The following is a 24,566-nucleotide window of genomic DNA, read 5'->3' as shown; positions in this document are numbered from 1 at the left end:
AGATTCCATCCGACAAATGTTGCCTGGTAGAATGACCCATCCCTCCTCCCCAGGCACCAGCACATTGACTCTCAGCCTCCAGGAACCCTGACAACCCACCTTCCTGTTCCACGCACTCCCTAATCACCCCCCCCAACACCACCACACACGCCACAGAACACTCACGTCGCCACCATCGCACCCCCCTGCACTCCCCCCCCCCCCCCAGGATCCCCCCTCCTCAAACCCCCCCCCCAAACATGAAACCAATAGGAAATAACTCAGAATGCCACATCCAAGAGCACCTGCCCCCCACCCCCAGAGCCCCCCCACCCCCTTCCCCCCAACAGAAAAACAACAGGAACCCAATCCAAGTACTAAACCTGAACAGTGTAGTCATCAGTTCCAGCAGACCGTAGTTCGTAAGGCCCCCTTTGGACTGATATCGGGGCGTCAACCTAGTGACCCCCAGGGCCACGGTCTGGGGTGTCTCCTCTAAAAGTACAATCGAACCCCCAGAACCTCAGGGCCAGAGCCCCTCCGATGCCATGCAGCGAAACAGGGGTCATGCTGCTCCAGAGCTCGCTTGAGATTCAGCCATTGTGGCGGAGGCCACCGAAGCCACCGCAGCTCCCCTCTCCTGCACACTGGCCGTGCGGTCCGGCCTTCGCCGATCTGGAGAGGAACCGACTCTATGCCAGGAAGAGGAGCGACGTCGTCTCCGTGGCGACGAGTTGCGGGCCTCCTGGGATGGTGCAACGTCCTCAATACCCAGAAGATCCTTTGCCACCTGCAGGGAGCTAATCTGTGCTAGCCTATTCTGCCAGCGAAAGATGATACGGAAGGGATGCCCCCAGGAGTAAGAGATATTGCGTTCCCGCAGGAAGGCGGTCACAGGACGGAACTCTCTTCGTTTCTGAAGCGTCGATGCCGCCAGGTCCTGGTAAAGCTGCGGGCGATGGTCCCTAAATTGCAGAGAGGGGATGGTTCTAGCTTTCCGCAGGATACGTTCCTTCACCAGAAAGTCATGCACACAGACGAGGATATCCGGAGGTGGTCCCCCCCCCTCCTGGGCAACCCCACTCTATGCACTCTGTCCATCCTTATTTCTTGTACATCTTCCTCATCTAGAACCTGCACAAACAGGGCCTGAAGTACCCACGCAGGTCCCCCGCCTCTCCGTCCCACGGCACCGCCTTGATGCGAATGTTATTTCGTCGGGAACGGTTCTCTAGGTCCTCCGCGTGGGTCTGCAGATCCAAATTTTGTTCAGTGAGACGGATGATGTCTTGTTGCAGTTGGTGCACATCATTCGCCACACTCAAATCGTGGTCTTCCAGTGTCGCCACTCTCTCGCCAAGCCCATCCACATCTCGCCTCACCTCCCGAAGATCTGAGGCCAATTGCGAGCGGAGTTCGGAGATATCCTCTCTAATGGAAGCAAAGAGCTCAGACATGAATGCCTTAGTGGCCGGTGCCTCATCGTCCGATTGTTTTGACGAGCTACTGGCTCCCGGCGAGGCCGGCTGCTGCAAAGATTTAGGGGCACCATCCTTCCCCGGCCTCCCCTTCCGCAACGTGTTAGACATCGTGAAGCTCCGGCTGCAGCACGCGTTCAGGCGTCCCCTCTACTCCAGAGGCCCAGTTGGAAGTCTCGATCGGGGCCCTGCGCCGGAAGGTAGTGCAGCTCTCCCCCCCAGGCAGTCCAAGCAGGGGTGTGACCTCTCCCTCTCCGATAGGGACACTCTCTATGGCAGTGCAGCAAGCGTCCAGCGTACCCTCCAAGCCAGGAAGTATAGAGGGCGGGGGGGAGCTACCACCTCGGGCCTGAAGCCCGCATGGGAGCGCACCGATATCGCAGGGTTCCCTCATCTGCAGTCCAGGCCACGAGAGCAAGCAGGACCGAGCCGCCAGGCCGCCCTACAAGGCCCAGTCAAAATGGCGTCTCGGGTCTCTCACCCTATTATGCACTTAGTGGCCAAGCAGTAGTGTGGCCGGTTCGTTCGGACCGCTCTAAGTGCGGCACAAGGGCCCCACCGCCAAAGACTCCAGGCTCCCCAGGAAGCTCCAATCACCGGCCCCAGAGGCGCAGGCAATTCAGCACGGCTCAGCGGCAACCCCCGGCAGGGTCCGCGATGCAATCAGAGTAAGGCCCCCCTCCACCAGGCCCGCTCCCGCAAAGGTGGCTCCTCGAGCTCCAGTCCACAGCCCCCTGCGCTGTCTTCCCCGCTGTATCGACACACCCCAGTGGTTTGGGGGAGTGAGCAGCTCACCACAGTCGTCCCGGCTCCTCCGGTCGTCCGCTCTGCTGGATGCCTCCGGCGGGTCTCGGTCCGCCGCTCCCCGACCTCCACCGCTCTGCCAGGCCAGCACCGCCGAGTCTCTTCCTTGGCGTGTACGAGAGACTCTACCGGCAAGACGCGCCCTCTGCTCCTCGGCAGGTCAATGAGAGCCGCAGCAGGAACGCCAACGCGGGCCGCCTCCTCTCCGCGCCGGACGCCGCCCAGTCCGGGACCGGCCCCTCGAGCACGCGAGACCGGTGCTTCACAGGCCGCAACTCGTCTCCGTTCCGGCGGGCGCCGCAGGCCCCGCTCCACTCCGCTAGCAGCACCGGACCACTTCCCCAGGTAGCGGTGACCTCCGCTGTCCGTCTGACGCCACGATTCAGAAAAGGGGGTGGTGATGAACAGAGTGTCTGAATTAAGCAGACCACTCTTACCCAGTCCAAAGATCAGGGCTTGATCCATCACCGTTATTTAGCTCACTGCCCCATCCCAGCTCAGAACCTGGCTATATGCAAATTAGTCTGTCCCTGGCCCAGTGCATCATGGGAACAGGCCAGACCAAACTACCAAGCCAATTCTTCACCAGAAAGGAGACAAGCTACCGGGGACCGGTTTCTGGCATTTCAGCCTCGTCGGCCCGGCTTGCTTGAATCCTGATGGAGCAGTGAGCAAGGGACTCATGTCTGAGTATACCCTGCCACACCTATAGTGGCCAAAAACGATTCAGAAAAGGGGGTGGTGATGAACAGTGTGTCTGAATTAAGCAGACCACTCTTACCCAGTTCAAAGATCAGGGCTTGATCCATCACCGTTATTTAGCTCACTGCCCCATCCCAGCTCAGAACCTGGCTATATGCAAATTAGTCTGTCCCTGGCCCAGTGCATCATGGGAACAGGGCAGACCAAACTACCAAGCCAATTCTTCACCAGAAAGGAGACAAGCTACCGGGGACCGGTTTCTGGCATTTCAGCCTCGTCGGCCCAGCTTGCTTGAATCCTGATGGAGCAGTGAGCAAGGGACTCATGTCTGAGTATACCCTGCCACACCTATAGTGGCCAAAAACGATTCAGAAAAGGGGGTGGTGATGAACAGAGTGTCTGAATTAAGCAGACCACTCTTACCCAGTCCAAAGATCAGGGCTTGATCCATCACCGTTATTTAGCTCACTGCCCCATCCCAGCTCAGAACCTGGCTATATGCAAATTAGTCTGTCCCTGGCCCAGTGCATCATGGGAACAGGGCAGACCAAACTACCAAGCCAATTCTTCACCAGAAAGGAGACAAGCTACCGGGGACCGGTTTCTGGCATTTCAGCCTCGTCGGCCCGGCTTGCTTGAATCCTGATGGAGCAGTGAGCAAGGGACTCATGTCTGAGTATACCCTGCCACACCTGTAGTGGCCAAAAACGATTCAGAAAAGGGGGTGGTGATGAACAGAGTGTCTGAATTAAGCAGACCACTCTTACCCAGTCCAAAGATCAGGGCTTGATCCATCACCGGTATTTAGCTCAGTGCCCCAGCCCAGCTCAGAACCTGGCTATATGCAAATTAGTCTGTCCCTGGCCCAGTGCATCATGGGAACAGGGCAGACCAAACTACCAAGCCAATTCTTCACCAGAAAGGAGACAAGCTACCGGGGACCGGTTTCTGGCATTTCAGCCTCGTCGGCCCGGCTTGCTTGAATCCTGATGGAGCAGTGAGCAAGGGACTCATGTCTGAGTATACCCTGCCACACCTATAGTGGCCAAAAACGATTCAGAAAAGGGGGTGGTGATGAACAGAGTGTCTGAATTAAGCAGACCACTCTTACCCAGTCCAAAGATCAGGGCTTGATCCATCACCGTTATTTAGCTCACTGCCCCATCCCAGCTCAGAACCTGGCTATATGCAAATTAGTCTGTCCCTGGCCCAGTGCATCATGGGAACAGGGCAGACCAAACTACCAAGCCAATTCTTCACCAGAAAGGAGACAAGCTACCGGGGACCGGTTTCTGGCATTTCAGCCTCGTCGGCCCGGCTTGCTTGAATCCTGATGGAGCAGTGAGCAAGGGACTCATGTCTGAGTATACCCTGCCACACCTATAGTGGCCAAAAACGATTCAGAAAAGGGGGTGGTGATGAACAGAGTGTCTGAATTAAGCAGACCACTCTTACCCAGTCCAAAGATCAGGGCTTGATCCATCACCGTTATTTAGCTCACTGCCCCATCCCAGCTCAGAACCTGGCTATATGCAAATTAGTCTGTCCCTGGCCCAGTGCATCATGGGAACAGGGCAGACCAAACTACCAAGCCAATTCTTCACCAGAAAGGAGACAAGCTACCGGGGACCGGTTTCTGGCATTTCAGCCTCGTCGGCCCGGCTTGCTTGAATCCTGATGGAGCAGTGAGCAAGGGACTCATGTCTGAGTATACCCTGCCACACCTATAGTGGCCAAAAACGATTCAGAAAAGGGGGTGGTGATGAACAGAGTGTCTGAATTAAGCAGACCACTCTTACCCAGTCCAAAGATCAGGGCTTGATCCATCACCGTTATTTAGCTCACTGCCCCATCCCAGCTCAGAACCTGGCTATATGCAAATTAGTCTGTCCCTGGCCCAGTGCATCATGGGAACAGGGCAGACCAAACTACCAAGCCAATTCTTCACCAGAAAGGAGACAAGCTACCGGGGACCGGTTTCTGGCATTTCAGCCTCGTCGGCCCGGCTTGCTTGAATCCTGATGGAGCAGTGAGCAAGGGACTCATGTCTGAGTATACCCTGCCACACCTATAGTGGCCAAAAACGATTCAGAAAAGGGGGTGGTGATGAACAGAGTGTCTGAATTAAGCAGACCACTCTTACCCAGTCCAAAGATCAGGGCTTGATCCATCACCGTTATTTAGCTCACTGCCCCATCCCAGCTCAGAACCTGGCTATATGCAAATTAGTCTGTCCCTGGCCCAGTGCATCATGGGAACAGGGCAGACCAAACTACCAAGCCAATTCTTCACCAGAAAGGAGACAAGCTACCGGGGACCGGTTTCTGGCATTTCAGCCAGTCAGCACACCTTGGACCCCGCTATTCGGTGCTTTGTTAGAACGGCGTCGGAGAGGCTCAAAGAAGCGTCCTACTCCGACGCCATCTTGGCCACGCCCCCGAAAATTTGTTTTTTCATTGGTTTTATGCCAATCCATCAAGTGGGGAGGGTGAGTAAAAGGTGGGGGGAAGTACAAAAACGTCCTGTTGCTTATAACGTTAGCTCTGTTTGATTAATCCCTCATGCAGATATTTCATGATTTGTGCAGATCTAATACATGAGTAGTTAAAGAGGGGGCTAAAAAATTTTTTGACTTACTGATGATTGTGGCACTTTCTGGTGGATGTACACGAAATTTGGCACAGTCTTGGCATGTTTAGCCTACTGTTTGATTTCTCAATTTCATACAGTTCCATCAAGAGGGAGGACAGGGGCTGAGGGTGATTTTAAGTTGGATGAAAAAGTGTTTTTGTGCTAATAAATTTGTCAATGTTTGACGAATCCACACAAAATTTGTCAGACGTTTAGCAGGTTTAGCTTACTGTTGGTTCTGTCAAATTTTGAGCAGATGTGTCAGGCGGGGCAACAATAAATGGGAAGACAATTAGAAATTCATTCACAAATAACTTTGGCATTGGTCAATTTGAGTGAATGAAATTATCCTGTTAGCAAATTAAACTTGGTGCAAGGCCATGAAAGCCCTTCTACAAACCCCTGCTGCCCGGCTGAATGTGGTTGGGGCCTGGGCAGCCACAGCGGGGTGGAAGCATGGCCTAACCCGCATGCAATAAACCACACGTGCAGATGCTCGGAGTGTTATACGCCATTTATTACCATTGTTGAGGGAGGGGAGGGGCATCATGACTCACTCGAGGCTACGCCTCTTGTGAGCTATGACCACTCTCCACACTCAATGATGGTATTAAATAACATTATACTCTGCAAAGCTGTACATATAATGTATAAATATATGTGTGTGTGCCTGTATAGATATATCTATATCTATCTCTCTCTCTCTCTCTCTCTCTCTATATATATATATATATATATATATATATATATATATATATATATATATTCACACACATGCACAGACATATATAGTAAGTAGTTTTTTTTATTGCATGATTAATTAAAATCTTAACAAAAATATGCTGCAAAACAAAAAGCAAGGGTTTGTTAAAAAAGAATTGTCATGGAAAATATAATCGACAGCATTCATGATTGAACTTTAACGAAGACGTGCTCATTAAAACAGATCAAATACATTCTTACTCTGGTCATAAAGTGCTGGAGATTCTGCCAAAAGTCCATGAAAATAGCCATACAATAGGAAGTTTTTTAAGAGTGTCCATAACAAATAAAGCGCAAGCTTGCTGTGCATCTGACTAAGTTTGTAGGCAGGTCTGTTCATAATGATACACTCTTTGCACAGTAACCATTTCAGGCACTTGTTAACTAACAAGACCTAAAACATAGAACAGTGTCTTCATGAAAAAATTTAAAAACATCTTATTACTGAATATCTTATAATAAAAACATTTAGAACATACTTATTTTTTATTTTACGGAGTTTTATATATCGCAAACTTGACCCAAAGGTATCGGGTATCAGAGTGATGTTCATAACACCAGTTGCGCTACATGAGGACACATTCATTTTTGTTAGGCACTGGGAGATTACGTGATTTGCCCAGAATCACAGGATGTTCCGCGTCATTGCCGAGACTGGAACCCAGTTCCCCAGATTCGAGGGCGACCACCCTAGCCGTTAAGCCAACTCCTCCCACCAACTAGCAGAGAAATGGCGATTTTAAACTTCTCGTCTCATGGGACCTAAATATAGACATAAAAATGGACATAAAGCTTACTAATTTAATTTTCAAAATGGTATTTTGTGGATTCAGAGCTGTGATGAGAGCCTGCCTACACGTATGGATTTGCATGCTGTTAAACTGGCCAAAGTAATCGCCTGTGTACTTCTAGAAGCTCGAGGCACAGGAATTTTCCATAAACTACTATTTCCTCAGCCTTCTGGCATAACCTACTCAGGGCAGTGGAGGGTTGACTTTGCCTCTATTGGTAGTAATCCAGTGTGGGTAAAGCCCATAGGGGGGGAAGCCAGTAGATGGCTCTTGATCTGCTGTGAATAATTTTGTTCCAGATACTCTTGCCTTCTTGAAGATTCGTAGGTCCCCAACACCATCCAGGCGTGGGCCTGGTGAGTCAATGTTTCCCTATCAATAAGTCTGCAAATGAGCCAGGTGTTGATATAAACCATTTTTTACATTCATATTGGCTGATTCCCAATGACCATTTTTCTCAGATGTATAGGTTGTCCAAACAAATCTCCAAATATCTTGCATGGGTGGTCGTCTCCATCTTTTTTTAATTCGTTCCATAATGCTTCATCCAGTGAGTTGGAAATTGTCGCTTTACACTTGTGACACAATTTGACATATGCAGACTTCTTGACCACGGTGTGTTTAACAAGGCCCAGCTCCAGAAATAACTGGGCTCGTGAAGAAATATTTGGTAGTTGGAAAATACGTTTGTAGATTCTTATCATCAAAGTGTCCACCAGCTTTGCATCAGTTCCTAGCGAAATCTTGCTTCCGTGTGATGGATGTTACGGAAACAAATGATGGACGGAATGGCCTGGCAGTTCGGGCGGGACTGTTCCCATTGAGTGCAGGGTCAAGATTGATTTACATATGGCTGAGTCCAAACTGGAATGGCATGGTGAGCGAAAAAACGATGGATTTAGGCCCAGATCTCTGTACTGGGGTGAATGTAGGACATTGTTCTGCATTCTGTCCATCAATTATTCTTTTTGCATTTGTCACCCCGAGGGGGACGGGTATGCTCAGACGTGAGACCCATGCTCTCCATGCCACTGGAGTCAAGCTATCCTGGCTGATGAGGGCTGAAAGCCCGAAACCGGTCCTAGGACGCTTGTTTCCAGTCCAGGGAGGACCTGGCCTGGCAGTTCGGGCTGGACTGTTCCCATTGGGCGCAAGGTCAAGATTGATTTACATATGGCTGGGTCCAAACTGGAATGGCATGGTGAGAAAAAAAACCATGGATCTAGGCCCAGATCTCTGTACTGAAGTGAATGTATGACATTGTTCTGCATTCTGTCCATCAATTGTTCTTTTTGCATCCATGGGATAGAGTCGGGAGTAGTTTTGCCTCCATAACCTGCAGGATTGGGGCCATGCTGGTTCCCCACAGCCTTGTAGCTAGGCTCAGAAAGGCTGCCTAGGTTCCAAAGGGACCCCAAGATGTTTATATTCTGCAGTTCTCTCGATAAGAGTGCCACCCATCTGCCATGTGCCCTGTTTACTCACTCTTTTTCCAAAGATAATTATTTAAGATTTTTCCAAATTCACCTCTAACCTATTAACATGGAGATAGCCATTAAATTTGAGAGGAAGCCCCGCTTTAGTGAAATCCGGGCTGATTCATTGGAAGGATTCATCTTTTGGTGGCCCACATCTCCAGGTCCTTTGGCACAAGTCCTGCAAAATATTTGGACCCAATGTCCATTAGGGCAATCAGCCAATAATTGTTGAGCTATGTAGTGTCCCCTCCTTTATGTACGGTATGGAGTATGGTACCCTGCCAGGTCTCTGAGACAACCTGTGTCTGTGTGATAGAACTGTACAGGAGAAGGCACCACTCTACCAACATTTTTGGAGCCCATTTAAACAGAGCCTTTGGTAGCCCGTTCGGACTTGGTGCTCAATTGGACGATGAGCTGTTGTTTACCCTCTGGATATCGACGCAGATGTAATCAGCCAAGTCTGATGTTAATTGAGAATTTTCAGACAGGACCGTCCTTGTAGTACCATGGAGAGGTTGGGTCTTGTTTCTGAGGGGTCTGCTGCAAGTTCAACGGGTTGCATTGCCACACTGAGCAGGAGGGTGAAAAATTGGTAGCATACCTGCTGGTTACTCCTAGACACAGCTGTGGGAGTGGAGACTGGGGTGTGAGCAGGAACTCCTGAGCTTGAAAGTGGGCAGTTAAGTAACTCACTCAAGAACCTATTTCAATCATGGCGCTAGATTTGGGTTGTGTTTTCTGCAGTGAATACATATAAGTCCATTTTTTTGGGCTACTAAGTATTAAATAGTTTAAACTTTTGTACTTGACATTGTCAAATCAATCTACTTTTAACCCCTTAGCTGCGGGCCGATTCCCCCGCTGTGCTGGGGGGGAGGGGGGCACGCACAGCGCCCGGTGCTCATCATGAGCCACGTTTCTCGTGTGCTCATGACCAGCTGAGCTCGTCATGACCACGCCCGTTCCTTAGAACGCCCAGCACAGCAGGGGAATTAGCCCCGCACCTGAGCGTTCTAACGGTCATGACGAGCTCAGCTCGTCATGAGCACACGAGAACCGTGGCTCATGACGAAATGAGCTCGTCATGAGCGTCGGAGGGGTTAATGCATTTTATAATTGTTTGCAGCCTTGAGAAAGTCCTTTCAGACGAAACACGTGTTGGCTGCCTGTTTCTCCTATATTGGATTTGTTGATAGGGAATAAAGGATGTACAGAAGAAAATTGGAATCAACTTATGGACTTCCTTGTTTCGACAATGGTGGTTAATGCCTATAATACAGATTTGGACTATATTTTGGTTGTGCCTCGGCATTTGTGCAAGAAGTTACTCACTCACACCTGCTCTTGCATTATTGGCTCTGTGCAACTCAAACTCCTTTGTCGTAACCATCCGTAAGACGTTTTTCGCATCCTTACTTTTGCTGGCGCAAATGAGTTTAGCCTAAAAATCATCGTGAACTACTTTTCTATACGCCCAAAGCTCGTTTTTTAGTTTACTCCTCTGACTTATCACCTCTACTTTGAGGATTTTTGCACAAGGGATTTGCTCGGACCTGTTACATGAGCCTGTTCACATCTCACTTTATATGCAACCACTGTCTTGTCCGTGTTTTAAAGGCCTTGGGTGATGAACCTTCGAGGATATTTCACTGTGATGCACTTTCTTAGATCCTGCCAGCTGCTCTTACAATGTCCTCATGTGGGGGGCTGTGTGGTGTATGATTTTTGTTGTTGTTTTGTTTAGGAAATATAAAGGGTCCAGTGTTGCCACTGAGGTGTTCTAGTTATATCATAAGCCATGAGGCCAAAGTCTGAGTTGTTTGTGAATGTCATTAGAACCCCAGGGTGGCCAAATAGGACCATATTGCATGTTAACCTTTTAAGCCTTTTTATATTACATGTATGTTGTGGGAGATTAGGCTTGAAAAAATGTATTTCTTCAAATTAAAGCTGACAGTAGACCCTGCTTGAAATGAGAAACATTAGGTTCTGTTTATCTTTAATGCATAAATTGTGGATAAAATTATGGATAATAGTGGGGGGCAGAAGAATTATGCTATTCTGAGACTGCACTGTTTCCCGCATAGTTATGGATTTACAACATTTACTGCATAATGTGCAGGCTTCACAAAAAATTGCTTGCAACTAAAATGAATTAAAAGAATACTGACAGATTCAAGATTCAAAATTACTTTATTCGGTTAAAAAAGCAAGATAACCATGAAAGTAGCATGACAAATACAGTTTACAAGAGGTGAAGTAAGCTTATTTTAAGAACACAGAAAGAAAAAATCAAAATATAATTCATATATACAATAAAAAACGATCAGTCCGTTTGAATTGATTTACGGCACTTAAAAACCAGTTTTAAAAATTCTGCAATTGAAGCAACCATAAAAACAGTTTCCATTTTCTGGCATTCTGTAAACGCTAGGCGGCATCTATATACATTTAGATCCTTGAGGATAGGGATGATAAGATTCTTTCGAGGAAGAGTATAAAATTTACAAAAAAATAATATGTGTATATCTGATTGATGGGATACTTCATCGCATGGACAAAGACATAAATCCTTCGACCAACAATTCATCAAGGGGAACGATAGTGTCCTAAAAACAATATTCAGTCTAAAACGGGTCAAAAGGTAACGTTCATGGTTAGGCATATACAATGAGAGATATGGCTGCAATTTTTCTCCACATAGAATGTCCTGGTGGGCAGAAACAGTCTTTTTCCTCACCTCTTCCATATATCTCATTTCCTTGAGGTGCGCCATACATAGATTTTTCAAATCCCTTCTAGATATATATTCCATGGATTGAGGGTCCTCAAAGTATTGGGGACAATTTATTTTCCCAAGAAATTCTTTGACGAAGCCTATCCATTTAAAGTTGCTAATATTGTCCAAAACCATGATGTCCTTTAAAATGGCCCGATTGACAGCACATTCCTCTTTTGTCCAGACCCTATGCCAAAGAAGGACTGGCTGAATTTTAATAGTGTCTGTAATATAAGGTATACCCAATTCAACATGGCATATCATCGTTGCAGTACTTTGGGGTACGGACAGAACGTGACATAAGAACTTGTTTTCCATAGTTTGAATCACACTAACATTTGAATACCCCCATAATCCAGCACCATAAGTGGCTACAGATATACAGGTTGCGTTATACACAGTTAAAATCTCCTTTATGGGTTTTTTCCTATTTTTTTCATAAAGCATTTTAGGGCCATAATAGTTTTAGAGAATAGCAGAGACCTCGCATGAATTGCTGTAGTCCAAGAGCCACCTTCATGGAACAGTATCCCTAGATACGGGAAGGTAGGGGTCCTTTCTAAGGGATTAGTATTTATAAAGATTGGCTTCAAATGCTTGCTTGTTCTGGACCCACAGAACATAGATAAAGTTTTAGAACAATTAATTTTCAAATCTAAACCAAGCATAAAGGTGTTAAAGGCTGTCACCAAAGTTTGTAAAGCCATTGGTGTGCGTGCCATCAGAACGGCATCATCGGCGTACATTAATGCCGGGACAGGCCTACCTCTCACCATAGGCATGTCTCGGCCCTCCTGCACGAGATGCTTCTCCATTCCATTTATGTATAACAAAAATAAAAAGGGGGCTAAAACGCACCCTTGGCGCACACCCCGGCCAATCCCAAATTGTCTGCTACATTCACCACTATTTCCGTATCTTACACTAGCAGTGGCCCCAGAATAAAGCTCTCTCAGAAAACATATAATGGCATTGTCTACCCCCAACTCGGCCATAATTGACCATAGTTTGGTGTGTGACACACAGTCAAAGGCTGATGTTAAATCAACAAAAGTGAGGTATAGACGTTGTTTTTTAACCTTTATATATTTTTGTTGCAAGGTGAAGAGATTCAAACCTTGCTCTATGGTCCCCAGACCCTTTTGGAACCCAAATTGGAAATCACTTAGCACCCCATTATCCTCAGCCCAGCTCTGTAGTTTTGCTAAAATCACTCTCCCCAAAATTTTTATAGAGGAGTCCAATAAGGAAATTGGCCTATAGCAAGTGCAACTAAGCCTGTCCCCTTTCTTAAAAATTGGGACTATTACCGATGTAAACCAGGTAGGAATTGGGCTATTTACCAAGGCGGCATTAAAAAGCTGAACCAGCAATGGCCCCCATAGTTCAATGTTAGCTTTATAGAGGTCAGCTGGTATGCCGTCTGGCCCTGCTGCCTTGCCCCCCTTAGTCGCCTTCAAACTGGCTATAACTTCTGGAAGGGTTATAGTCAAGGTACTGGTAGTAACTAACCTTGACAGCCCCGCATCCTGACCTATGTCAGGAGTTGGTTCCACAGCCTTATAGAGGGAAGAAAAATGATCCACCCACTCATCTTCTGTGATAGCGATTTCTAGGCGTGCTTTTTGTTCATATAAGAGGGGGGTATTAATAACCCTCCAGAAAACTGTCGGATCATTTGATTTTGAGGCAGCGCATAGATTATCCCAGGCCTCCCTTTTTATCGAGGCCTTCCTATCCTTCAGGGCTAAGTTATAGTCCTTTCTAGCAATTCTAATTGAGATTACGTCCCGTGGTCTTTTATGAATTGCAAGTCTAAGCTTTGTTAAGGCTCGAGTGCAGTTCCTATCGAACCATTTCCTATTGGACTTTAAGAAGTTTTTCCTTACAACCCACAAAGCTTCCTTAATTGTACTAGAGATGGTATTAAAATGGGTTATTATATCACCGTACTCTGCGTATTCGTCTAAACAAACCAAGAAACTACTCATGCATTTCCTCAATATTTTGTACAGAAAGTCATCCGGGACCAATCTGCTCCATTTAAGGTTATAACCATTTTGAGCACCCAACCTCACATCCTGGACCCTTTGGTCCGGACCTTCTCTAGTATCAGCTGCAACAAAAAAGTTCTCCATTTTTAATACCTGTGGCAGGTGATCACTCAGTGGTAAATCCATGACATTTGCTTTGATCAATCTACTCGCAGAGCTAAGTGTACATAAATTAAAATCAATAGTAGATGAGGCACCCCGCCCCACAAATGTTGGAGCAAATGGCGTTGTATAGTGTGCTAGCTCATTTGAAAACCCAAAATTGAAATTAAAAATCATCTCATTTAATGAGTCGCCTAGTAGGGTGTGTTCAAAATGCGTCAGGTTTACATCTTGTTCCAGCATTAGGCCACAGATACCCTTTTGGCCCTTTTTGCAGAGAGTACAATTAAAATCACCCCCCCATAATAACATAACTTCAGCCCTCTTGCTCTTATCGAGTTCGTGTTGCATTTCTGTAGTTAATGTGTCAAGTACATCCTTAATCATGCTATCTGGACAATTATTATAAAAATTAAGAAGGACCATCTTTGGACCCTTCCTTGTGTAGATTACTATTTTTTGGTAATAGCTGGATCCAGGGGAGAAGGAGATTTTATCGTATACTAGGAGATTAGATATATATACAATCAACCCCCCCTTAGGTCTCCCATGAATACTACCCACCGCCGGGGTGAAGTATGTTATATAGCCATTAAGATGTATCGGGGTGATAGCCCAAGTTTCTTGGAGGGCTAATATTCCCACGTCGGTAATGGCCTCATCCCAGGTTGGATTAGTGATCTTTTGTTTTAACCCAGCCACGTTCCAAAAAAGCACCTTACAGTAATCTTTTTCAGTAGGTGAAATATCTACACTGTCCCCTAGTCTAGTGACCAGGTCCCCATGTAATGACTGATCCCCCACCTGTATTTCTAAGGTTTCCTCAGACCCTAGACAGCTTATAGGACCCAAGCCCAAAGCGTTGTGTGGCAACAAGTCATCTTCCTTAGTCTCGGGGAGTCAATCCACTCCTTCTAGGCAATCATACCGATTGTAACACGGGAAGAATGAAGGGAATTGCGGGATGCCTGTGCACCCTAAATCATAACCCTGAGGACAAGGGTAAGGGGGCCTCCCTTTATACTTCACCGTGTTCCAACCATCTTCATGCCTCCCAGACCACTGTATGTTGTGGTGGTTATTGTCAAAAGCCTGACCACTATTACCACCATGGTATCGTTTGTCCCTGGTCCAGCTCCATTTATTGTCCGGTTGTTCACCCTCAGGGTAAAAATAGGATAATGACCTAGCCACAATAGACAAACCATAATTTCTTGGGGGCCTCGATGTAATGAATTTGGCGGTGCGGGGATTCTCGAATGTTATCACCACGCAATCACCGTGTATCCTTTTTTTATTGTTATTATTATAGCCCACCCAAGGAGCCCTTTCAACCATGAGGATATTGCTTTTAAAGGCTGGTGGCAAGGGGTAGTTATCGTTTAGCCAATGTATTGTTTTATTTATAAGTCCCCCATTATTTTCATATGAATCATTATCAGGTTGTGGGACTCCAGTAAGGACCACCACGTATGGAAATGCTTCCGGTGGTAGATGTATATTTCTACGTGTCTCCCTTTTTCCAGCATTAGTTTTATCCTTGGGAGTTTGCCTGGGTGACGCTACTTTGTTAACTGTGGTTGGATTTTTGGGTATAGGTGTAGATTTTGGAAGTGGATTATTGGTGGGTTTTGGAGGTGGATTGATGGTGGGTTTTGATGGTAAATTGATCGTGGCATCACTTTTAGCAACTGTGGGTGGTCTATTCGTATTTGGCTTTTGTTGTGGAGCTTTATTGTTCACATTAAAGCTAGGGGCACTAATATCTTTATGGATGTTAGTCAATATTCTTTCCAGACTTCGTAGCCTTACCTCAATAGGTTCTAAAAGAGTTTTTAGCATAGCAAAGATATTATTATTAGCCATGCTTAGGCTACTACAGTCCTCTCCCCCTCCCGCTTGGTTCTCAACTACCCCACTTTGGTCCAAAATTCCCTCCAAACTACTATCCAGTATAGTTTCATCTGGCAGGCTTATTGTTATACCCGTGCTTACCCGAGGTCCCCCTACGGTGTCATTAATATTGCTGGCAGCATCTAAGTTAGTATTCTCATTCGGCAATGTTTGATCCAACTGAATTGGGTCATGGATTTTGATAGTCTGGGGTTTATTACCTTTTCGAGTGGTCGTCTTAGTGGGCTTTTGTTTAGGAATTGCCCCCTCCTTCCTCCCCCTTTCAATTAGGGTACTATCTGATGTATCATTTTCTATTGCCTCAGGGCCATTTTCCAGCAGCAAGGAAAGATCTGGGGTTGCCTCCAGACCTTCCTGTGAGGCTGATAAATCAGAACCCTGCTCCTTGTGTACCATTACTAGTGTTTTTGGAGCGGAAACATTTTTGGGTGTGCAAACTTGAGCAATATGGCCCAGAGAGGAACGTTTTGCCATGGCTAAGTCTTGGGACACCCTTCTGTCCATCAGTATGATCCCTTCATCGATAAGGGCGTTCGTACGTACTATAAAGTCATCTAGGGTACCGGTTAATTTCTTTGCCCCAGCGGCTGCCCTGCTTCTGGTCTCTGGGTGATTCATAGCGAGTCACACAAATGACCCACTATACAACAGGAAAGAATTATGAACAAAGACCAGTCCCTGTTTCAATACAACAGGTTCTCAGATATTCACACTAATATATGGCACCAACTTATTATTTTTAGCCAACTTACAGTTTTGCAGTCTCGATGTCCTTTGGCTATTTACAAACGGGCAGGGTATCTGGCCCAGGCCAGGCTCCTCGGGCCTCTGAGGGCCTAAGAGGGCCCGCCCTTTGCCCGGGCTTAGCCCCGGGCGTCCCGCTCGCGTCCCGCGATGCGGGTCTCCTCCTCCCTTTAACGGGCTGTCGGTGCGCCCTGCGCCCTGCTGGCGCGTTCCGCGTCACTCCGTCGCGCCGCCGCGATGCCTGCCGGGAGTTGTGGTTCTCCCGGAGCGGCGGCGCGGTTTGCTGTGCCCGGTGTGACTCTCGGCGGTGGGCGGCTTCCTTCGGTGAGGCTGCTGGCGTGGTGTGACTCTCGGCGGTGGCGGCAGGTAAGTGAAAGCGGTTCCCCCCGCTTTGCCGGTCTCCTCCTCCCTTTAACGGGCTGTCGGTGCGCCCTGCGACCTGCTGGCGCGTTCCGCGTCACTCCGTCGCGCCGCCGCGATGCCTGCCGGGAGTTGTGGTTCTCCCGGAGCGGCGGCGCGGTTTGCTGTGCCCGGTGTGACTCTCGGCGGTGGGCGGCTTCCTTCGGTGAGGCTGCTGGCGTGGTGTGACTCTCGGCGGTGGCGGCAGGTAAGTGAAAGCGGTTCCCCCCGCTTTGCCGGTCTCCTCCTCCCTTTAACGGGCTGTCGGTGCGCCCTGCGCCCTGCTGGCGCGTTCCGCGTCACTCCGTCGCGCCGCCGCGATGCCTGCCGGGAGTTGTGGTTCTCCCGGAGCGGCGGCGCGGTTTGCTGTGCCCGGTGTGACTCTCGGCGGTGGGCGGCTTCCTTCGGTGAGGCTGCTGGCGTGGTGTGACTCTCGGCGGTGGCGGCAGGTAAGTGAAAGCGGTTCCCCCCGCTTTGCCGGTCTCCTCCTCCCTTTAACGGGCTGTCGGTGCGCCCTGCGCCCTGCTGGCGCGTTCCGCGTCACTCCGTCGCGCCGCCGCGATGCCTGCCGGGAGTTGTGGTTCTCCCGGAGCGGCGGCGCGGTTTGCTGTGCCCGGTGTGACTCTCGGCGGTGGGCGGCTTCCTTCGGTGAGGCTGCTGGCGTGGTGTGACTCTCGGCGGTGGCGGCAGGTAAGTGAAAGCGGTTCCCCCCGCTTTGCCGGTCTCCTCCTCCCTTTAACGGGCTGTCGGTGCGCCCTGCGCCCTGCTGGCGCGTTCCGCGTCACTCCGTCGCGCCGCCGCGATGCCTGCCGGGAGTTGTGGTTCTCCCGGAGCGGCGGCGCGGTTTGCTGTGCCCGGTGTGACTCTCGGCGGTGGGCGGCTTCCTTCGGTGAGGCTGCTGGCGTGGTGTGACTCTCGGCGGTGGCGGCAGGTAAGTGAAAGCGGAATACTGACAGAGAATGAGCTGCATAATTTAGATACTATTGCTGCCTAATCCTAGTGGCCCTGGAAATTGTAGGCTCTGCAGAGTGGTTTGAGGGCTGGCATTATAATGATGAAACTGGTATTTCCAACTATATTTCATGGTTCCCTATAAAACATGGGTTGTTTATGCCGTTGCATTTTGAGCATATATATATTACATGTTCTGGTGCTTTCACTACACAAAATGCAGTGGTGTAAAGCCCAAAATTCACAGTGAAAATTGAAAAGTGGAAAATATTTTTTTTTCGGTGAAATATGAATCTTTTGCAAATTGCGTGGTTAATACAGTAAACTCATAATAATGTAATAATGTTTTAAATATAGAAGTCCATAATTTTGTGTTAAATGCTGCAGTTATAATTATGTACAGCTCTGCTTTAAAGTCTTCTCTGCTTCAGACTTCCAACACCTCAAATACTGCTTGCACATCTTCCAGGCCTGGATGTCTAGGTCCTGGCTGAAGCTCAAACCAACCAAGACAAAATTAATGTTATTTGCCAATAACTACAAACTAAATACAGTACAAATATTGATGGAATTGAACCCCATCTCTCACCAAAATCCAAAACAATTGGATTCACCCTGGACACCAACCCCTTCCTCAAGGAACACATTGTTGAAAAACAAAGACGTCCTCGTACCAGCTCTCTCTTCAAAAGGTCAAACCATTTCTTCCAGAAACCTTCAAAATGTGTGTTCAAGCCATTGTACTCTCACATCTGGATACTGGTAATGCCCACTGTCATGGCCTTCCACCCTCGCACAACTTAGGGGAATCCTATACACCACAGCACGTCTCATCCAGGGCCTGAAGAAATATGATCCCATCACCCCCATCCAGATGGAGTGCGAGCGGCTCCCCTTACTTGCCCAAACCATCTTGAAAACCAGCTGCATCATTTATAAAGCCATCACAACCAGCACCACCACTCAGCTTGCAGACAAGCTTCCCATCTCTGTTGGTTCTCAGCACACCAGCAGCCAGGACACCATCAAACCGCAGACTAAGAAGTATAAAAAAGAAAAAATAAGATAGTAATGGCCCGATGTAGGACACCAAATACCGGTCGGTAACGGCCGATTTTGGCTGTTACCGACCGGTATTTGGTTTTTGAGATGTAGGGGACCCAAATTTTAACGATTCAGTAAATTTACAGATTCGGTACATTTACCGATTCGGTAAAAAACCGAATCAGTAAATTTACCGAATCGGTAAATCTAGATGTAGGTGGCACTTAAAATAGTGCCACAGGCCCTTAAGAATTCGTTATTTACCATGAAATACTATTTCATGGTAAATAACGAATTCCTGTGTACATGCACATCTGTGCATGTACACCTGTGCCATGTGGCACACATACATGCCCTAAGGGCATGTATGTGTGTCACATGGCACACCAGCCAGAATCAGGGGTGCAACAGGGTGTCAAAGTGACAACCTGTCTCCCTTGACAATTCGGTGATTTTACCGAATCGGTATTTACCGATTCGGTAATTGACATTGATTCCTATGGTCCTCAAGGCCCATAGGAATCAATGGCAATTACCGAATCGGTAAATACCGAATCCTACCGATTCGGTATTTTTTACCTAATTTTTACCTACATTGGATTTACCGATTCATAAATACCGAATCGGTAAAATTCGGTATTTATGAATCGGTAAATCCAATTTACCTACATCTAGCCCTAGGCCGTTCCATCTTTGCACCCAGGATCTGTCTCAACGTCCCTGTAGCCATTAAAACCACCCCCACTGCTGCTTCAATTTAGGGAAGAGTTGAAGACCCACCTCTGTAAAGAACACTGCGTCACAATGCACCGCCCAATCACAACTCAACGTCCTTGTCTATTACTTGTTGGCTTTAAGCTTGCCTTTGCCCATGTCCAGTGCTATGCTGCCTTTTGGCTAGGTTTGAGTTACAGACATACCATATATGTTATGTTATGGTAAGTATTCTTGTAGAGCACTCGATTACCCACAAGGGATTGTGGCACTATCTCAGATAGCAAGTGAAAAAACCACCCCAAGGAAAGAGATTACCCCACAGAGAAAAGCCATGCATTCATCGCTTTCCTGATATATACACGCATACATATGCAGTAAATAACCTAAATCCACTGACACTCACCAATGCCCATTTTTATTGAGAATTTATGTAGGAAAGGTAAAGAAGCCTTAACTTTCTGTTTCATGTCAGTGCCCGTTGTTTGCTGCACTTTGGAGAAAACATTTTTTCAAGCTAACTACCCAAAAATAAACATGTAATATATATATTTTTAAATCCACAATTGGTACCGTCTGTCATATGGTCCTATATTGCCATCTCACAAACCATTTCACCTTTGGCCTTATGGTTTATGTCACCAGAACCTTTCAATTGTATATAGGACCATATGTTACAATTACGCACTATGTATTTTCTACATATATACTTATGGCGGGGCACTATCAAGTGAGTCATGCAACCTTTCCAATGAGCGTTGTGTGGATGTCAAATTGCACTGCACTGTCTACTGGCACACACATTGTGTTTTGTTAGAAGGCAACGACTAAGAAACACTGCACAATTAATGTCAGTGCTTTGTCACAAAATATCCCGTCTAGGTAACTTCTGAGTCAAGTTGTATGCATTAATGTTATGCCAGTGAAAATAAATGTGGCCCCATCATACATGCTGTTTGGAAAGCATAAACTGATGCATGTACAACGTCACATATCTGACATTAACACAAATGTTGAATTTTATTGCCATTGCACTTTCTAACTAATAAACAATTTGTTATTTTGTTTATAAGGGGCCATCGAGGCCCAATCGAGATTTCACCCCTCGTTCCTTATGGCCCCACCACAGTATTATAATTTTTATATAGTCTGCACGTGTGAGTATATTCGATCCATATACATCTGCACATATACAATCACACGAGTTAAATCACACCCGTTGTATAGGGGTCCGGTGGTGTAGCGAGTGTGTCAGGGGTCCTAATGCTAGAGTTTATTTATAAAGTTTTAAAAGCGCGAACTTGATCCCGAAGGATATCAGAGCACTTTACAGTTTGCGGGAAATGAAGGTAACAGATCAGTACATGAGTCAAATAGGGAATAGGCATTGAATCAAATAGTAAAGGGAAGTGTGATTATTTAAAGCTATGGTTTTTAATTTCTGGAATTTAAGGAGGTTTACCTAGTTGTTGTAAAGCCTACTAGAAATGCACTTTATCCCATGTATTGACAAGATGTATGGATCTCTTATGTGATGTATTTAATGTGCAGAATGTTTTTATTTGTATTCTTTTATGGCTGCTTAAGCCGAATAAAGATCTATTCACTGACTGGGCCTGGTGACTGCCTTTTGAATTGTAAACTACAGCAATAATCGGATTCAGTGCCCGCCCCCAGGCCCCAGAGCCCGGTGCCACTGCACCTGCTGCACCAATAGAAGCCACGCCCCCGTACGGGTGGTCGCTGGATCAAATCGCCTCGAGCCTCCTTTCACAAACATGAGCGTCATCTGCCCATACACAGGATCGTGGTGGTAAGGGCAGTGTAGGGTGGTGGTAAGGGCAGTGTGGGGTGTCGGGCCCTAGACAGGTTTCTGTCTGCGCCCTCGTGATCCAATCCCTGAATAAATCCCCCAGCGTTTCCTAAAACCCACACGCTATGCCACCGTCATTACAGTGATTATGTTGATGGGTGACAGGCAGCCGCCAAAGACCCCTGGGTAGCCCTCTCTATGGCAGGCTCGGCTCCTCCTACCCTCCCCCCAGAGACACAGGCGACCACTCCCTGCAGCACGGAGGGTTAAAGGCGGGTGGTGGCGGCAGAGAAGCGCCCCCACCACCTGATAGTACACATACATACATCCTCAGCGTGCCCCCAGGACTGCTGGGAAGAGAGCCGGGCAATGAAGTGCCCGCACCCACAGAGGGGTACACCGGCCTCGGGAGCCCCGGGAGGGGTGCCCATGCCCGCCCCAGACCGACACATACATACAGCCCTGGCCTCCTCCCTAAGGCACCTGGGAAGAGAGCCGGGGTGGAGGGTGGGGGGGGGGGAGAGCCTCCTGAGCCAGTGGTGTAACGCAAAATACCCCCCCCCCCTGCGAAGACAGTGTGGGACCCTCAGACCGACATATCTTGAGTTATTCATAGGCCTTGGCCTGGAAGAAGCCCTCCTGAAGGGTGGTGCCCCCCCCCCCCACACACACACACACTCTGCACCGTAGGGGCTCCGTTAGGGTCCTGTCACTAACCCAAGCCGACACATACACCTCAGTCTCTCGCCCTGGGGAGCTGGGAAGGGGGGGGGGGGCAGAGAGACGCCCCCACCCTAAAAAGGATGCACCCCCTCCTCGCCCCGAGTCTCCTCCCAGGGCTGCTGGGAAGAGAGCGGTGACAGAGAGGATCCCTTCACCTCCGCCCCCACCCCCAGAATCGGCGGGTGGAGGGGCACCTCGGAAATTAAAACGGCCCCCCTCATCCTCGGGGCTGCGGTGAGGATACATCGACCGCGGGCTCCATCTTGGCTGCCTTTAGCACCATCACACCCCCGTCTCTGTGGAGATGCGTATGCCCCCCCCCCCCCCCCTGCCAGGGGTGACTCAGAGCCCCCGCTATCCCCACTCAAGCGGCGAACCCCTTTTTCCATCCATGCGAGCAGCGCAGCGCCCCCCCCCCCCTGACACCGTTTAGAAACGGGGGCCGGGAAGGGGGGGCGGGTGCGCACAATCCTGTCAGACGTGTCACACTGTGATGCACTTCACGGTACCTGACCGCTCGGACCGGACCTAACACTGCACCGCCCACGACCCCCACACCTGACGCCTGGCTGACCACACCTGACGCCGTGCTAGCCTAGCCCCGACTCCGAGCTCACCAGACCCGACTGACGCAGGACTGGGCTTTGCCTCACCCTGAACAGACTATAGCTGACGGCGTACGAACCTTTACCACACACCGATCTGACCATACCTCACACCCTTCTGACCATACCTCACACCCATCTGACCGTACCTCACACCCATCTGACCATACCTCCCACCCATCTGACCATACCTCCCACCCATCTGACCATACCTCCCACCCATCTGACCATGCCTCACACCGATCTGACCATGCCTCACACCGATCTGACCATACCTCACACCCTTCTGACCATACCTCACACCGATCTGACCATACCTCACACCCATCTGACCATGCCTCACACCGATCTGACCATACCTCACACCGATCTGACCATACCTCACACCCTTCTGACCATACCTCACACCCTTCTGACCATACCTCACACCGATCTGACCATGCCTCACACCCATCTGACCATACCTCACACCGATCTGACCATACCTCACACCCATCTGACCATGCCTCACACCGATCTGACCATACCTCACACCCATCTGACCATGCCTCACACCGATCTGACCATGCCTCACACCGATCTGACCATGCCTCACACCGATCTGAACATACCTCACACCGATCTGACCATGATACCTCACACCGATCTGGACTTTACCTCACACTGAGCTGACCATACCTCACACCGATCTGACCATACCTCACACCGATCTGACCGTACCTCACATCCATCTGACCGTGATACCTCACACCGATCTGACCATGCCTCACACCGATCTGACCATGATACCTCACACCGTCCTGGATTTCGCCTCACACTGAGCTGACCACACCTAACTCCGTGCTGTCCGCGACCTCACACCGAGGTGACCACACCTCACACCTGATGTGACGTAGATGCCGTCCTGGCCTATACCTCACATCACGCTGGCCATACCGGACACCATGCTGACCATCACCGGACACCGACCCGACGCCGTCTTGACCACTACCTCACGAGCTGACCACGCCTGACACGGCCATGGCCGCCGCCTCACACCGAGAGGGTCACAGCTGAAGCATTCGGGGGGGGGGAGGGGGCGGCTCCTCACATCGAGCTGACCGTGTCGGCCGCTGTCTCACACCGAGATGGCCATAAGGCATTATAGGCCCCCTCGCGCTGCCCATCCCTGGCACGGGCTGACATCCGTGGCGCAGCGCAGCCCTACCTGACACCGTGCTGGCCATGGCTGTGGTGGGCGTCGAGGGTGTGGCGCTGAGCGGAGAGGTGGTCGCAGATGTAGGCACGAATGAGCGAGCCAGCAGAGCCGGGGGGTGCAGCGGGGACCAGGGCGGAGAGAGCCGGGGATGCTGAGGGCTGTAAGGACCGGCGGAGGCCGAAGGATGGAGAAGGGACCAGGATGGAGAGAGCGGAGGATGCGGAGTGCTGCAATGCTGTGGGAGCAGCTGACTGGAGGGGGATGTCCCTGACTCAGCTCTTGGGGGGAGAAGGGAGGGGCGATCTCTGAAGGGCTGGGAGAAGGAAGGGAGCCGAGAAGAAAGGAAAACGGGCAGCAGGGAGGGAGGGGCACTGAATGGGGACATTATTTATGCGTTTAAATAGACGTGTATATCACACCTTTTATATCACACGTCACATCGCCTTTCAGTCACCAAAGGGCGATAGGAGACACCGTAAATATAGAGAAATAAAAAAATAGGATAAGAGAATTCAGCGAATACAACACGCAGCAAACAAAGACCCAGTGGTCCATAGTAGGCAGCACCAAAGCGACTTCTTTTCTGGGAGTGGATTTCCTGTTAGGTCGGCAGAATACCACCCAGAATACAAAGGCCCCAGACCCGAAAACACACTGTACTGCTGTGAGAAGTTGGCCTGATGTGCAGTGTTCACTATTCTAGTGATCACTATATATCAGTCCAAACAACCCTTATTGATGATTGGTTGTAAGTCAACCTTATAGACCAGCTATCCTAGTAGCATGGATACGAGCAGTCTAAGGCTAAGACTCTAGAGGGCGTGTTAAGCCAGCTGTTTTACCATCACATTACCCCTTGAACACCCAGTGAAAGGACACCACACAAGTGTTATGAAAA

At 48.9% G+C, this 24,566-nt stretch overlaps 1 protein-coding gene across 1 annotated transcript in view; it reads right to left on the bottom strand.

Moving 5' to 3' along the window:
• STMN3 (stathmin 3) overlaps nt 1-23,907 on the bottom strand; it is a 116,253-nt gene extending 92,346 nt beyond the window's left edge. Inside the window, exon 1 of the mRNA XM_078650436.1 lies at nt 23,678-23,907. Within this exon, the coding sequence (XP_078506562.1) occupies nt 23,678-23,696 (19 nt within the window). The 5' untranslated portion in view covers nt 23,697-23,907. The remainder of the gene's footprint in view (nt 1-23,677) is intronic.
• Between the last annotated feature and the right edge of the window lie 659 nt (nt 23,908-24,566).

Source organism: Lissotriton helveticus, chromosome 7 (assembly GCF_964261635.1).
Source record: "Lissotriton helveticus chromosome 7, aLisHel1.1, whole genome shotgun sequence".
NCBI classification, from domain to species: Eukaryota; Metazoa; Chordata; class Amphibia; order Caudata; family Salamandridae; genus Lissotriton; species Lissotriton helveticus.
The sequence above is the reverse complement of the archived record's forward strand: the minus strand, read 5'-3'. Positions and strand labels throughout refer to the sequence as shown.